Consider the following 17,346-nt stretch of genomic DNA (forward strand, 5'->3'; position numbering starts at 1 on the left):
CCACCACAGTCCAAGAGGCAAGAACCCACACCCAGCTCGTTGCTGAGCAGACAGAAATGCACACTTGAAATGCCAGGCAGGACTCACCCAGGTGGACTTTGGTCAGCTGTGACCTTTCATACACTCACATTTCACCTCCCCTTCCTCAGCTGGAGCTGCAAGGAGAACATCCACGCTCCCTCCTCACCCAGGAACCCAGGATATCAGAACTCCCCCAGCTGCAGGGCCAGGGAGCAGCCCAGCCTTGGCTGCATCACTGAGAGCAGCTCTGGCACAGCCAAAATCCCTCTGAACAGCTCCAGGCCACAACAGGCTATCCCAGCTGGGTAATGAACCCAAGGCATGGCACCAGCACTGTGAACAGGGACATTTCTATCCAGAATAGGGTACCTACCACATTCCTGCTGCCCTTCCAGGAGGAATGGCTTCACTCTCAGCTGGACTCCCAGTTTATAGACAGTTGCTTTAAAATTTTTATTAAATAAACCCCCTAAAAAGCATTTTCAAAAAAAAAAAAAAAAAAGCCTGAAAAATTGAGTTTGTTTAGCTTAAAAAGAGAAGAAAGGAACAACAATCACCTGATTGATGCAGAGCCACTCCAGAATGGATCAGTTGTGTTCCCAAGCTAAAGAGAAAATGAAGTTTTCTAGAAACTGCAGGGAAGATCTGAGTTAGGTCCTAGGAAAGACTTTAAATAGTGAGGTAGAAAAAACACTGGAGCAGGCTGAAAAAACCAGAGTTGATTTAGACACACCTGTAGGGTACAGTCCAGGTACATGGTCCTTCCTTTAAACCTTTAACAGTGATCATTGATTTACATTTTCTCCACATTGTATCTTGAACATATCTCAGCAGTTAGACCTGACTTGCCATGTCCTGTCCTTCTAAAAACTTCTGCCTCAAGACTGTTCTATTTATTGAATATAATAAACAGTGATACATTTACATTTTCATCAAATTTTGCTTACCAACCATCAGCTAAATAATCTGACATCAGTGTGCTGAAACTCATTACTCATGAGTAATCGCTGGGAAAATGGAAATAATTGCATTTTTTAATTTGTGTTTAGGTGGGGTTCACCCATAACCTCCCAACTGCAGGATAAGACTTCTCGAGCAGCATTTTGATATCAGAAGGTGACATTATGCAGCAGCATTTTGCCCCAGTCCCACCCAAGGCAAAATTAGTGCCTATTCTCATGCTCATGGAATCATAGAATTAAAGCAAATCTTATTCTTGTGATTATATTTTTATTTCAGCTTCAGCAGCTAGGAGTGGCTCTTTTTACCTACCTGCAATAACAGAGTAGGAAATCCCAAATTATGCAATAAAAACTCTAAGCACAACTGCAATTCCAGACACCTGAGACAAATTAACCCTAGGTGCAAAACGTTCTTTGGAGTCCCGAAGCCCTGAAACCTGAATTTATTTCCATTTCTGTTCTGTTTTCAGCCCTGGCTTTGGCCGCCAGGGCCGGAGCACGCCCTGCTCCGAGCCGGACCATCCGGGAGGAGCCACTCGCTGCCTCCACGCTCCCTCTCGTGGTGCCGGTGGCGCCCCACAACACACAGAGAGCCCTTGGTGCGCAGGGATGAGCAGGTCACTCCTGCAATGACACTTTCCAGCGGGCACCCATGGGCGCTGCTGGCCTTTCCTCCTTTTTCAGATTTCACATGTTATGTAAAAACTATTACCAGGAGTGCAGAAGGCAGCTTGCTGTAAGCAAATACAAATGACAGCACAAGCTGTGCAAGAAACTAAATACTGCCCTGACTCTGGTGATATCCAGAGCACTTCATCTCATTTTTGATATGCCAGTTGCACTGTGTTGTTGGCACAGCTATATAAAAAGCACTCTGTGATGTTTAATTCAAACAGGTCACTTCAAAGACATGAGAAAGCAATTTATGCAGCAAGAGAAAGCCTCTTAAATGTATTGAATCAAAGGGGCACTGATGCCTCCAAGGACTTGGGCATTGCACAGCATTCAGTGATTTCCACCTGGGGAGGGACACCTCACCACAGCTGTGAGCAGTGCACAGCACTGGGCTGGTACCTTTATTTTTTGCTGTCCTTTATTTTTTCACACATTGCTGGGCCACTTGCTGAGCATCAGGAAGGATCCTACAGCCAATGGCTTCATGTGAGGAAGCTGCCAAGTGGAGTCTGCAGTGCCAGGTGAATCCTAGTGGAAGGGTAGAGTTCTAAGGAACTGTGCTGCCTAATTTCATGACAGATGTGGTTTCCTTCTTGGCTCAAGACAAATGGCTCTGGTTGAGTAAGCCTTGATCACACCTAGACAAAGAAAGCACATGTTCTCCAGGTACCCCCTGGCCAATGGATCAGATCCATTCCACCATGTGGATCTTCATCATGAGTTTTAACACTTTAACACCTCCCTCCCAGGTAGCCCCTCTACCCCCACTCCTTTTTTTCCTTCTATTCTTTCCCAAAAGACCCTTATCACACTCCAGTCCTACCAGGGCACACCAGGTTCCAGGAATACAGCTCATAGCAGAGAAAGGTGTGTCAAAGCCACTCTTCACAGCAGGCAGAGGAGGAGAATGGAGCAGTATCCACCTGAATCTGGGAGCTTGGTACTTTTGTAGTGATCAAAGGTGATCCCCACTTCATGGCTTCTCTGCCAGGGCCTTCTGGCAGGTGGTGGCAGCTACAAGACAGACATATTTCCAAAACCAGGAAACATTCCTACATTGTGACTGTCTCAGGGTCTCGGGGGTACATTCACAAAACCTTTCCAGATTATTAAAGTGGGCCCCAGGAGGGAGCCATTTGGATGATCCTGTGCTGACAACTACTTCAGAGACAGCCGAAAGGAAAGGAATGCAGGTGGACACCCAAGCACTTCTAACCACAGCCTGATAATGTGCAGGCCCTGCAGCTAAAATCTTTCTTCTAACCTATTAAAACATCTGCGTTACTGAGATTAGACCCAGAGCATTTGGCAAGGCTGTGCTAATTCCTGGAACAACAAATGGAAAATAATGACAAGATCAGTAATGTGACTGTGGTCCCTGCAAGGGACTTCAGAGACCCCACGTGAGAGCCCAACACACAGAGGCAGGAGCTGCACTCACCTCACACACTCCTTCCTCCAGCAGTGAGGATATATATTCCAATATCATCTTAGAAAATCCCTCACCACCCCACAGAGCTGCAACTTACGTGTGCTCTGTGAGCAGCTTTCTCTCTTTTCCAACATAGATCAGCTTTCTGAAAATTCAGTTAAATTCTTCTTGTTTTCCCACAGAAGCCAGGCTGTTAGAGATTACAAAATCATTATTAATTCGAAGAAAAAGGGTCTAAGATCTGTCCCAGCAGCAGGATGAATCTCAAGCTGATGACTGATCATCCTATCTTGCCAGCTCCCAAAAAGACAAGTAGCCCTTCACTAATGTCACATACAGCAAGTGTATTTTCTCTTTTCTGGGCTAACCAAATAATTTAAACATTATGTCAAGGTAGATCTTCCAAGGACATAAAACTGTATGAATTAGTCAGCCTAGTGACAGGAGAAATAAAAATTCTGGAAAAGCCAGAAATCTCCCACAAAGCTGATTGTTTGCTTTACTGAGTTACACTTACAAACCAATCAAACCTTTTAGTAGAAGCATGAGCCTTAAGACTGAACAAGTTACATTGTAGTCTCACAAATGTATGAAATATGAATCCTTTTCATAAGTTTGAGAATTTTTCAACTTTGTTATTTAAGTTCTAGTCCACTGTTTATTTACATGCAAGAAGTCCAATTTCAAAATTATTCTACAATGCTGGTGCATCTGATTCCAAGCAAGTCCAAGCACCTCCACATCTCTAACACACCCTTGCCCATATGCCCCCAGGAGGGAAGTGCCACAGTTATGATTTTTCTTCCCAGGCAAGAACAACTGAGGTCACCCCATGACTGGCAGTGTCGCTGAGTCTCAAATACCACGCGAGCCTAATCACTGGAAATGTGCTTAGGAGGAAGTTAAGGCACTGCTAAGAGAGCTCACAGCACACTCAGACTGAACCAGCAGAACACCAAGGAGCCCAGACATGCCACAAACCAAACAAGCAGTAAAGCCTCTCTTGTGAGTGAATATTTCACAGGTTCCTACAACATCAGAGACTCTTTCCCATCAATATTGCAGTTACTGCTCCAGAGCCCTTGGAGGGACTTGAAGAAAACTGTTTTGAAGGAGAGCACCAGCGACAAGTAAGCTGATTCCATACTAAATAGATTGTTTGCACAGAGAACAAGTTTCATCCCCCACAATCCTGCAATCAGCAGGGTCAGTGCCAGCCCAGCTCCGTGCTGCCCTCAGCAGCACCAGCACACTGCTGCCACCGGGACACCACCTCTGCACCGAGCTCAGAGCCCTCCTTCTCTGCTCCTCGCAGCTGCATGGGCCAGGCAGAGATAAAAGTGGCTATGTAAAACACCCCAAACCCACATTATTTCACTTTCAGAGAGCAGAACATCGGGCCTCGTCATCTCCTGACAGAGCGCCTGCAGCCGCTCGCGTTTCCTCAGAGCGAGCCGTGAGTCACCAGCCCCAGCTCCGGCCTGGGCTGCTGCCTTCCAGCAGAGATAACTCACAGGTCACTGTGTACTGCTCTGGAACCCAGATCTCATTTTAATTAAGGCTAGACACTTCCACCTAGTTCCACACTGTAATTACAGCCCAGCCTCCCGGGGCAGATGGCAGCGTGCAGCTCCACACGAGGTGTGGCCGGTGGATCACCCTCTGCCCTGGCAGGGTCTCTGTGCCCAGCGTGGGGTTCCTGTGGCTGTGGGTTCCTGTGGCTGCAGGCTGCTCCCCTGCACACCCAGCCAGGCTGCAGGGCCCAGCTCTGCCCTGGGCAGTGCCACAGTTACGTGTCACCCGTGCTGGCTGGGGGAGCAGGGTGGGGACAGGCCAGCGCTGCAGTTGGCTCCTGTTCTCTGAGGACATCCCTGTCCTCTGGCTGCACGGGAGAAGCTGTAGGACACTGCAGGCACCTGTAGAGCAAGACCTGGTAGACCAAAGAAAAAGCTGCCATGAAACAACACTACATAAACAGCCCCAAAACCAGACAGAGCAACATGACATTGCCACACCTATTTAACAAAGGATGCTACACAAGTCTGTGCAGCAGCAACAGAGTTCACTCTCAGCACCAAAGCCTTTTGAAAGAGAATAGCTTAAATAACAATCTTATGTCCTTCCTTAAAATCCCCAACTCAGTCTGTATTACACTGTCACCTGGAAATAAACTAGTGGTGTAAATCACAGGGGTTTAACTCACATCACTTCCCAACCTACAAGTGGAAATAGGAAGCAGCTTCCTTAGTTACACTGAGTGCCATAAGGAATTGGGAGTATTGTTGCTGTATTCTGACTTCTATTAAACCACATGAGAAGTCAGACTCACGCAGCAATGAACCCAACAGTAACACCTCAAAGCAGACAGATCCCGAACTGTCAGCTCCCAACCCTCAGTGACACTAATGAAAACAGGGCATGCTTCACCCTCACATCTCAGCTAGGTTAGGGAAGCAGACATCTCACCCAAAATCACTTAGAACTCTGCTCTTCTTTATCATTTTCCTCTCGAGATGGAAACTACTTCTCTGTTGCAGCAGAGGAAGTGTGAGCAGGAAGAAGAAACAGCACAGAAACCTACCTACAAGATAAGGCTAATGCTGCTTCAGCTGGAGGAGGGGTGGTGAGCAGGCTCCGTGGTTTTGCCTGCTGACACACTGCTGAGGACTGAAGGTACCAAGGTATCAACTTTTTCTCAACTTGAAATCACATTTTCCATTAATGCACAGCTTTAGTTACAAATGCAGTACCAAGGGTCAGTGCCAAGACTGTATGTCCTGAGGAAGATGCACTTTCTGTTACAGGGCCCAGATGACAATCATTGACTTGGCAAATTTAGGGCTTTTACTGCGCATTTAAGATAATTGTTATCAAATAGCTTTGGGCACTTTGGTTTTCTGGAAAAATCTTGTGCCTCTCCTGTGGCAGAGCTCCAGGAGCATTCACTCTGCCAGGGTGGTGGGGAGATGTCAGCTCTGGCTCGAGGGCAGCTACAGACACTGCAAGGTGATGTCAGGACTTGTGGTCATCTTCACACACACAAAGCCTGCATGGAAACAAGAAGGTTACAGACTCATACAAGACAAACAGAGATTTCTTTTGACCAAAGCTCCATCACACTGGCCTCTGAACTGGCCCCCAGCTCAGGGAGTGCCTGCCTTGCACAGGAAGATAGATGGTGCACAGCCCTTGCTCCCCTTCTCTCTCCTCTGAGCACCCGACACTGTGAGATTTCCACCCAGCTGGGGCACAGCTGTACACGCTGCTCCCCCACACCAGGACTCACTCAAGACAATTCAGATGTGGTTACTGCATTTAGAATAAAAGCAGGACCTCAAAAACAACCCACAAAACAAAAAGTAGCAGCAGCTTGTCAGTTCAGCCCACTCCAGAAGAAACTGAACACAGACTACTCACCCCAGTTTGGTAATACAGGTATCTATTTTATTAAAAAAGTTACAAACAGGTGGACTGTAGGGTTGTCTTACAAAATGACAAGAATGAATTCTACTGGAAAAAACTTTTTACAAAGCATTATAGGTAATTGTTCCATTTTTGCACTTGTTATTCCAGATTTCACCTATCACTGATAAAGATACAGTACATTAGATACAAGATGTTAGGTTACATTTTTATTTGTAGAGCCCTACTGCAGTGATTTGAACAACTCCTAAACAGATGCCATAGTAAAGACAATACATATTGCATTTATTATTAGCCTCTTACTCTAATAAGCAACTTCACATGCAAACTATTGAGGAAGCCTAAATAAACTTTTGGTCCCTTTTTCCCCCCAAAGTGTGCTGAAGAAACCATCTCTCATTTTCCCAGTCCTGTCACTCTAAGCTAGTTCAAGTTTAAGGTTTTTTTTCATTTGTTTGTTTTTTGTGGTTTTTTTTTTCTTTTTTTTCTTTTTTTGCTGAGGTCAATGAAAATGAACACTGCTTTGAAAACTACCCATAGGAATGAACCACTGATCAATATCAACCAACTTTTTCCTTCTTAGACAAAGGAAAACTAGGATCTTTATGAATTACTTTCATATCCTATTACTTCCTTACAACCTACCAAAATGATCAACAACCATCACTTAAAAGTCTAGTTTGAATACAAGGTTTGGTTTAATTCTGATATTAAAGTGCAAACCTAAGTATTAGCCTCAGCCTGTTTATAAAGTTTGTACAAACAGGAAAAAAAAAATTCAAGTAACCCCACAGAAAAAGAATCAGGTGTTTTAATAACCAGGCAGAAATCCTGTCCTCTTCTTTTCAGGATTCAAATTCAACACTGAATGTAGACACAATCTTTATTTCTAATATTGTAGTCAGCCTGTATTATTACCAATAAAACACATTAATATTGAGATACTGTACCGGTGATCTTTTATTGTTTTAAATGCCATCATCCACAATACAATTTGTGAGTTTTCAACTGCTTAACCTCATATATCCATCACTGCTTTTACTGGAGCTTTTCTCATAGATATTTAACTATTACAGGGAAAGAATGTACATTTCTAGAAGCATGTTCAAATGACTAAAGCTGGGCTCCTAAAAACCTAGAACTTTGGTGCAGTAGGTGAGCTGCAGTTATTAAATTTCTGCAAAAAAAAATTACACATTTTAAACCACTGCTAGAAAAAGCTCTCATGTATGCAACACGTTAATAGAGGTGAACAAAAAGATCTCGTCTGTTCTTTGTACATTTTCATTCTGCTCTTTATACCTGTGTTATTGTTAAAATTTTCAAGTATTCAGAGAAAATGTTGATCAGGTAAACAATAAGGAAGGCAATGGCTGTTTAAAGCACGCTTGCAGTTAGTATCACTGAAACCTGGTGCTTTTCCCCTTGTTACACCAACTTGTCTCTAATATTAAACTTGTTTATTGGGGAAAAAAAACCAAACTAAAAAGCAATTTGTGACAGTGCAAGAAAAATTTTAACAAATATTGCTTTAAAACATTATTCAGAAAGACAAATATTAGAAACTATAAAATGTAAAGTGATCTTATTTGCATTAGATTTACATATGCAGAGGTCTACTAGATGTCTCTTACTGTGCCAGGCAAAGCTGAGCTGACAGAGTAGGCATAGAGCCCATTTTGAAGGATACATTATCCCTTTTCAAAGGCATAGAGAAGCAATTTGTAAACAAACAAGTTTAGAAACTCAGTAGAAGGAAAAGTGTGCTGCTGTTTTTCAATGCTACAATTGTCATTTTCAATTAAGAAACCCGAGATTGCCAGAAACATCAGCTGGAGACTTTCTATGCCATTCCAAGTAATCCCTACTGTCAAATCAGACCAGTTACAAACACATTGTCACAGCTGCATTTGCCAAGAAAAGGGATACTACATCCATACAACAGAGTGCCTTCAGTATCTTTCCATGACACTGTCACACGTAAACAAAAAGTCTCAAAGAATGACCAACTACATTGTAGGAGAAAACCTTGCAAATAGAAATAAGCACTGATGCGAGGTAATATACAGAAGTAACCATTTGTTTAAGGCTCAACTTATTCTCCATTAAAACTCTCTTCTTTTAAAAGGCATTGAGTAGGTAATACTGAGTTTAAGTATTTAATAAATACAAATTCAGAATTGATTAAAGAAATCAATTAAAATATTAAAAATGAACTCTTGCATATTAGCCATTATATGAACTTAGAAAGCTATAAAAGGACTGATAGATAAAGAACAGATTTTAAAACTTATGGTAAACATGCTAAGCATTCTGATTAAGGTGTGTGGATCCTGGAGGCCACCAACCTTATGCACTTAGATGTATGGCAATGTGCTGTAATAGAGACAGGTTTACCAAGGCTCAGCTCTGCAACCTGGGCTGAAAGTTCTCCAAAGCAGCATCTGTGCAAGTTTCCTCTGAGTTTTATCTGCAATTTAAACAAACAAACAAAAAAAACCTAATGAAAGCCAGATTCAATACATATCCAAAGTGAACAGGGCTCCTCCCCTGCCTGGAATGGCCAGTTTTCCATCCTGAGCTCCAAAGCACTGTTTTCCACAGCAGCATTCCCAAATGCTCCACTAACTCTGGTAATACAAGAGGCAAGCAGGTAAGAACCTATTGCTATTCACTTTGTAACAGCTGCTGCTGTGGGATAGGAAATTGCATCTAAAGATCTGAAAAAGCCAGGAAATTTGAGTTCTCGTGTACAGATGCACCAATGCAGGACCTAGTGCATGTGTAATACCCAGTAACATACAGCAATGGCCTTTAGCACAGGTTCTGGGAACAGGCAGATGAGCCACCTCACTCAGTTTTGACACCTGTGTTCTCAGCAATCAGACCCTCTAAATGACTCCAAAAAAACCCTTAGCATTCAGGCAGCCTCAGCAGGGACAGAGCTGTACACCACCATCCTCAATCAAGCACACCAACACGTTACCAATATCACCAAACCACTTTGCATTTTAGATAACTTGCTTGCAGCTGCCAGGATTTATCTGCAGAGATATCCTAAAAGTCTCAGGTGAAGCTCAAAGTCTGTAGAAACCTTACTCATAGGTATGTTAATGAACTTCACTCTAGCTTGATCCATGACTTTTCAGGGATTTTGAGGAGCCTTCTCAATTCTTCAATTTCTCCAAATGAGCCAGGACCTTAGATTTCCTACTGCACCATTTCTTTCCAGCTGTTGATTTCTCTCAGCTAACAATCTGTCACCACAGAGTGCTCTGACATGGCCAGGGTTCCCCTTCTTGCCTAACAACTGGTCAGCACTCAGGAGCAGCACTCCTGCCCTGACAGGAGCCAACAGCCAGGTTTTTCTTGCTGGTTTTGTATGTTTTCCAACTACCAGCAATTCTCTCTCACTCTGATGAGATCACTCCCACCCCACACACTGTTGCTGGTCTACAAGTTTTAGACAGAGAGAGTCCCTGTACTGTCAGAAGCAGCAAACCAACATTTAGCTTCTAATTGGGATGGATTAGACCTGCTTAATAGATGTTTTATCTTTGCTTAGAGCACAAGAAGAGGCAGATCATTTACAGTGTAGCTCCTCATCCTATCAGAGTTAGATACACCCCAAAAACTTCATCTAAACCCAGCATTCAATAATGTGGCCAGCAAAGAATTGCTGGGAATATAAAGAATAGAAAAATGAATGAATGAATGAATGAATGAATGAATGAATGAATGAATGAATGAATGAATGAATGAATGAATGAATGGTATTTTCCTCCACATGCCCTTCAGCATCCTTGCATTTGCAGGTTAGGGACCTCCCAGTTCAAATTTGTCATCTTTCCATTTGTGTTTAGCTACTAAAATTAACACCACAGGATACCTCACCTGCTCCATTTGCCTGTGATATTTTATACCACTCTCTGCTCTCTTCTGTGAGCAGGCAGGAGAGAAGGGGAAGTTAGACAATGTAGTATAATAAATGTGTCAGTGTTGCACAGCCACACAGACCAGAACAGAGCACACTTTCAGTTTTTATTCCTAGAGTATTCCTCTTCCTTCAGCCTTGCCAATATCAGTTACTCATGAACACAGGGGACAGAAACCAGAATCATTCTTTCATCTCAACCTTTAAGGTGTTACCAATCCTATTAGTACCAGAAAGACTTCAGTGCACAAGCACTCTACCAGGTACCATACTTTAAAGAAGATTCAACATACAGACCAGTGTCATACTGAAAACTCAAGGAGCAAGGAACACAAAGCAAGTCCTGGAACTCTCCCATCTCTGAATACAAGAACAAAACCACAGAAGATCACTGCAGAAACACAAAAGAGGGGTTGGGAAACAGGATGTGAGAACAACACACATTTTTAAAAGGAACTAAGGGCTATCCTGACTATGCAGTTATGTTCCATCCTCCATCTCAGCCAAGGCAGCTGACTGGAACAACAGTTTAGCAAATGCTTCTCAAAAGTATCATGAAAGAACCTACACATCATAGCTGACAGACAGCTGAAGTATCAGCACCGAAAAGAGCTCAGGTTAAGTGGTACCTGAGAGTTAAAACTGACACTGCAACAGCCTCGGGCAAAGCCAGGCTCAGAGGAGAAATCCAGCCCCACCCCTCTGGTGCCCTCCTGGCACCAGGACTGCAGGAACACAAACTGCTGTATGTACTGCTCTGTGAACTGACACACCCAAAACTCCTCCTGGACACAGCCAGGTTGCAGAACTCAGAGATTATGATGATGATGATGATCCCAGGACACAGCTGTAGTTCAAGCCCACAGATTTTGAGACAGGTGGTTCTACCTCCTCAGTTGCAATTTACCTAGGAGGGGTCACTCCTAAAGCAGAGGTCTGACAAGCAGCAATTGTTTCCTGGATCACAGATAAGCAGGATTACAAAGCTGATTAGAGCTATCACCAGACACCATCAACACCTCTCCTACCAGAGCACATCAGACAGAAATTATCAAGCAGCAAAGGCTTATGATAAAGTTAATGAGATCCTACATCTACTCAATCAAAGAAGAAGGATAGAGTGGGAGCCAGGAAGAGGAAAGTACCCCAAAAGTGTTAGCCTGAAATGAAGTATACAGAGCATGAAGCCTGTGAAAAGCCAGAATGAGTAATAAAAAGTTCCAGACGTGATGAGAACTGGACTGAAGAGGAAATGGATCAGGAAGGAAAGACTTGTTTGGCACAGGTGATGAGACTACACTAGGCAGAGACAGCATTCCCCAGAAGCAAGGAAGCAGTTTGCTGCTAAAGGCTTGGGGTGATTGTCTAAGCCAGGCAGAAGGAAGGAGAGGAAATCTCTATCACAAAAGCTTAGATCCCCTGGCTCAAGACCTCACAAAGACATAAGAATACAGATGTTTCTTCTGAAGCAAGAACATGTTTAGGAAGCCACCAAATCTAGGTAAAAGTTATAATTCAAAGGAAGAACATGTGGCCCTGCCCCTTCTTCCATTTCACCTTTAAGATTAAATGTGCTACTTAGTGCTAAATCTAGAAGCAGACAGGTTACAAAGCCTCCCTTAGCAGCAATCAATTCCAGAACTCTAAATTTCAAGGATGAAAGGCCTGATTTTGTCAGAGTTGAAGACAGTAACCTGCACAAGACAAATCTGGGGGATTGCCACATCCTTTGGCATGATACTTCTAGTCCACATAATCTTGTTTGTGAAGCTGCCTTAGAAATAGCTGCAACACTGCATTACTGAACACAATTCAGGATATTACCCCTGCAGCACTCAATTAAAAAAAGGCAGTAATTTCTTAAGATTAATTTCTTCCTAGAACTCCATGGACGCTGCAGGTGTGATTAATGTACAATGAACGACTTGATCTTTATTTTCCTCTGCTCCAAAACAACAAGCTCACCTTTCAACAAGCAAATCTCAAACTTACACCTCTTACACAGTGACAGCAGCCCTTCCTAATTTCACAGGACTGGAGATAAAAACATCATGTATTATCTGTAGCATGACAGTGCTAGGGCCACGAGCACCTAAAACTTGATATTTACAAAGCACTTGATAACAATCTCAAAGAGAAGCTTTGAGACTTCACTCTGACCTTGCACTCAAGCTTAAAGAGGATACATGGTCCTAAGCTTCCAGTAATAACCTATTTTCCCCTCTTGTCACTCAGACACAAAAAGCTCCTTTGAGTTAAGCAAGTTACTACCAAGGCAGTGGAGTCTGAGCCTCAAGCAGTGCAGCTGTCAGGAGGGGCAGTTCCTTCCCCTGAGTTTCCACATCCTCCCTAATTCCTGCACTTGCTCTCAGAGATCACGAGTTGTTTGTGAAGGTCCAACAGACAACTGGAGGTCTGAGGGACCAGCTGGCTGCACCCACAGCACACCAAGGGTGCTTTGCAGTCACATGGATCTGAGCCAGAGGTGAAACGAGACCTGCAACAGCTACAGGGGAAACAGGAGTGGTGGGGGTTCAGAACCACCTCATGGGAATGCACACTGGGGAGGGACAGACCCGTGCACAGTCAGGAGGAAAAAGGTGATGAAAAAGACCAAACATGTGAAAGGCCAAAGGCAGCTCTCCTGGAGGAAAAAAAATGGAAATTAAAGCAACACCTAACATAGGGGAAGCCTTACAGAGAGCCCTCTGAACGCTGGACTCTCATCACACCTCTTGTGAGTCACTGGGAAAGGAGAGTTGTGCATTGGGAAGCCATTTTACAGTGTGTTCTCTGCTCTGGAGATTTGAGATGAAGAGCACTTTGTGCACGCCCTTGACTATTACATGTGGGCTTTGAGCCACTTCTCACCACTCAGGGTGGTTCTCTTGCAAGAGAAACTTATTCCACTGATAAGGCAGAAGGGTACTGTCAGTTTCTGTACTACAGAACTTTATTTATTTTAAACAAGCTCAAAGTCTTCTCAGTAAAACTACTGGGAAACTTGGTCACAATAATCCCATTGAACTCCAAGGTAACTCCCATTACTGGAAAATAATTCAGATACCAACTACAAGAACAAACCCACTGCAACATCACAAAGCACTTATGCAGAATAACACAGCATAAAATACAGCACTGACAGTCAAAATAGGTGCAAATGAGATCATTCACTTTGTGTCATTGTAAAATTACTGCAAGCAAATGCAGCATTCCCTGACTAACCCTGCTGAGGTAACACGAGAAGTCCATTTGACTCAACCACGTGCACAAGCTCCCTTCTCTTTTGGAGGAAGCCTGCCTCACTTCAGACTCCTTATCCCTTTATCTCTCAGTGAAACACCGTGTTTAGGCACCTCAGTTAGTTATGACTGTTCCACCAACCTGCTCTGTATGGCCATGGTTGAGGTTTTTCTTAATCTCTCTCACTGGACGATGCAAGTTGTACAACATTGATCTTGTTTTTCAGGCAGGGAGGCATAGTTCATTTGCCTGACGATCTCAGCAAACAGTTCATCCACCATTGTTTTGCTCTTGGCTGACGTCTCCATGAAGGGACAGCCCCACTCCTGAGCCAGGGCTCTGCCTTCTGCAGATGGGACTTCCCTCTCCGACTCCAGATCCACTTTATTCCCCACCAGGATCAACGGAACTTTCTCGTATCTCTTCACCCGGACAATCTGGTCCCTCATGGGCTTGATGTCCTGGTCAGACAATCCAGCTGGTTAGTACATGCAAGGGATCACATGGAACTGCTACACAAGCACTGCAGAAACACATTTAAAAACCCTCGCGTGCAGCTCAACATTAAAAATACATCAGAAAGCTTTTTAAACTCATAGTCACGCAGATCTAGAATTCAGAGAAAAATTACTACCTACCACTAAGTTACTTCTTCTTTTCTATAAAAGCATGCACACTTTATAGAACTTTATGTGCCTTTACAAACAGAAAGCGACTGCTGTGCTCTCAGACAGTCGCTTCAGCCAGAGGAGGACACGGCATTGCTGCTCTGAAGGCTGGTTTCAGCTTTCTGAAGAAGTTGTCTCAAGTCTAAGGACCTGTAACCCTAGCAGGGGCATGCCATTACACAACCATTTAGGAAGTTTGTGCTTAGTTTACAGCTTGAGAAAGCCATCAATTTAAATAAAGCCTTCTCGGTCCTGGAATGCTTAGAATAATTCATTGTGAACACATTTAATCACATGTAAGTAACCAAATTAGATGTTGTAAAGAGATTTTATTACCTAGAGATGCATTTATTCAAGCCTGAGCCGACACGGGGCGTTTACACTTGAAAGTCTGAGTCAGCCTCCTCTGCCCCCTGAGTGTTTTAAGCTGCTATCAGTACTACAAATTCTTGCATAGTTCTGAGACAAAGCAATCCCAGCGTTTGAAGTTACCACTGTGTAAAGAACTGCAGAGAGGTTTACACCTACAGCCCTCAGAGCAAACACTACAGACAGACGGGAATAATTAAATATTAACAAGGTGGATTACTGCACATCCATTCCTCAAATAATGAGGGCTCACTGGAACCCAAAAATCAGTGAAAATGAGAGCAGAAGCATCCCAATGTCACTGCTGTTGTTTTCCAAAGATAAGCGTGTCTTCAGCTTGCACAGGGTTGTTTCGAGGCCTCTGCTAAGATAAGGTTTAGCCTTCAGCACAAGCAAACAGTGGGGGTGTGCAAGGTCTTGCCAAGCAGCTGGAACACACCCAGCTCAGCAGCCCAGCCAAGGCAGAGCTGCAAATCCCTGAGCTGCACGGAGTGCTGCTAAACTCACTTATTGCCCAAAAACAAAGCCCCGCTTCTACAGGCAGCTTAGACCAGCTACTAGCTGAGACATTTCCTTTTTTTTTTTTTTTTTGGAGAGTTTTAATAGTAGAAATCAAATCCAGATCCAGAAATGATCGTGTATAGCTAGCTCTCCTCTCCAGTACTCCACCTACGCTGTGAGAGCATCGAGCTCGTGCTGGACAGGAATATATTTTGGGGGCAGGGAGCGGAAAATAGCAGCTCACTTAACAAGTCACAACTGCAGAACAATGAGACTCTCTCTTCAAGAGCAACTGCAGAAACATGCCTTTTAGGAAGGAGAGGGGGTTGGAAGGGGAAGTCTCGTGTTTAATATCGAGTGATTTCTTCACAAAGGGGGATTGCCAAGAGATTTCTGTTGGGGAAGTGGGAGCTAGTCATTGTTCTCCAGCACTGCGTGGGATTTAACAATGGTGGCACCCTGATAAGTACCTGCAAAGCAAGCAGTTTTCCATCAGGAAGCAGGGCTGGTAAACGCGCTTTCAAGCTGGGCATTTACACTTTTGGCCCTTCGGAGATAAAGCGCTTTCCATGCACACGTGGCTACCCCTAAAACTTCCTCCTCGGCCCAGCGCCTTCCCCGGGGCAGGGCCGGCTCCAGCCGAGGACGGGACCCCGGGCGAGGTTACCTGGAAGGACTGCTGGTTGACCAGGCTGTAGACGAGGATGAATCCCTGCCCGTTCTTGATGTAGAGGTCGCGCATGGAGGCGAACTGCTCGGTGCCCGCCGTGTCCAGGATCTCCAGCACCGAGGGGGACGAGTCCACCTCGATCTCCTTGCGGTAGAAGTCCTCAATGGTGGGGTCGTACTTCTCGATGAAGGTCCCGGTGACGAACTGCACCGTCAGGGCGGACTTCCCCACCCCCCCGCTGCCCAGCACCACCACCTTGTACTCCCGCATCGGGCCCCGCTCGCCGCTCCCCGCCGGGCCCGGGCCTAGGGCAGGCGGCACCGCGGCCCTCGCATAGCCCCGGCCCGCTTCAGGTGAAGGGCGAGGCCCCACTGCTCCCGCGCCGTCTTGGGGGGAGCGAGACCCCCGTGAGCGCCCGGCGCGGCCCCGGCCCCGCTGCGCTCCTTCACCGCCGCGCTCCCGCCATCGCCTCCTCGGCCGCGGGACCCGCCCGCCAGGGCCACCCCCACCCGGAAGGGTTTTGCTGAGGCACCGGAGGCAGCCCCGCCTCGTCGTCACCGCTCACTTCCGGCGTGCTGCGTCACGGCCCGCCCGAGCGGCGCCCGTGGGGGCATGTTTGAGTGTGGCACCGAGGCACCCGCGCTGTGACGGGGGACAGGCTTGAGTGTGGCACCGAGGCACCCGCGCTGTGACGGGGGACAGGTTTGAGTATCGCACCGAGGCACTGTCCCTGCCCGCCCCCCCAACATGGAGGCCCCGACATGGCGGCTGCAGCCCGTCAGAGGGTGGCTCTGTGCGCGCGGCGTTGTCCCTCCACGAGCTCCTGCTCGGCACTCGATAACTTAAACAAACTTGAACAAACTCTTAACAAACTCCTCTCAGCCCCCTGCGGGAAGAGACACGCGGGGGAGGGGTCCCGGGCTGTGACACCGGCGGGTGTCTGGAGTGGGACACCGGCACCGCGGTTCTTCATCCCTGGCAGCCCGCTGGGCTGGGGACAAAGAGGGTCACCAAGTTGATCACAGGGATGGGGCACCTCTAATATAAGGAAAGGCTGGGAGAATTGGGATTGTTCAGCTTGGAGATGAGAAAGCTTCGGTGAAATTCCCTTCCAGTGCCTGAAGGGAATTTACAGGAAAGACAGAGAGGGACTGTTTACAAATACATGTAGTGACAGGAAAGGGGGAATGAATGGGCTGAGAGTGTAGGTTTAGATTCGACATTAGGAAGAAAATCTTTACTGTCAGGGTGGTGAGGCCCTAGCACAGGCTGTGCAGAGAAGCTGCCCCAACTCCTGGAGTGTCCAAGGCCATCCATGGCAGGGCTGAAACCAGATCACCTTTAAGGTCCTTCCCAACCCGAACCACTCCGGGATTCTGTGAAAGGTGTTACCTCCACCCGCAAGATTCGTCCTGTGCCTTTACACTCCCACAGCTGCTCAAGCCTCA

General features: G+C 45.6%; 1 protein-coding gene across 1 annotated transcript; it reads right to left on the minus strand.

Annotated features, from left to right (window-relative positions):
• Positions 1-6,512: 6,512 nt before the first annotated feature.
• RAP2C (RAP2C, member of RAS oncogene family) lies at positions 6,513-16,375 on the minus strand. The gene is made up of 3 exons (XM_036402012.2): positions 15,896-16,375; positions 13,832-14,151; positions 6,513-8,983 (listed from the first exon to the last, which is right to left on the minus strand). Exons 1-2 carry the CDS (start codon positions 16,166-16,168, stop codon positions 13,873-13,875), a joined length of 552 nt encoding a protein of 183 aa, XP_036257905.1. The 5' UTR covers positions 16,169-16,375; the 3' UTR covers positions 6,513-8,983; positions 13,832-13,872.
• Between the last annotated feature and the right edge of the window lie 971 nt (positions 16,376-17,346).

Source organism: Molothrus ater, chromosome 14 (assembly GCF_012460135.2).
Source record: "Molothrus ater isolate BHLD 08-10-18 breed brown headed cowbird chromosome 14, BPBGC_Mater_1.1, whole genome shotgun sequence".
NCBI classification, from domain to species: domain Eukaryota; kingdom Metazoa; phylum Chordata; class Aves; order Passeriformes; family Icteridae; genus Molothrus; species Molothrus ater.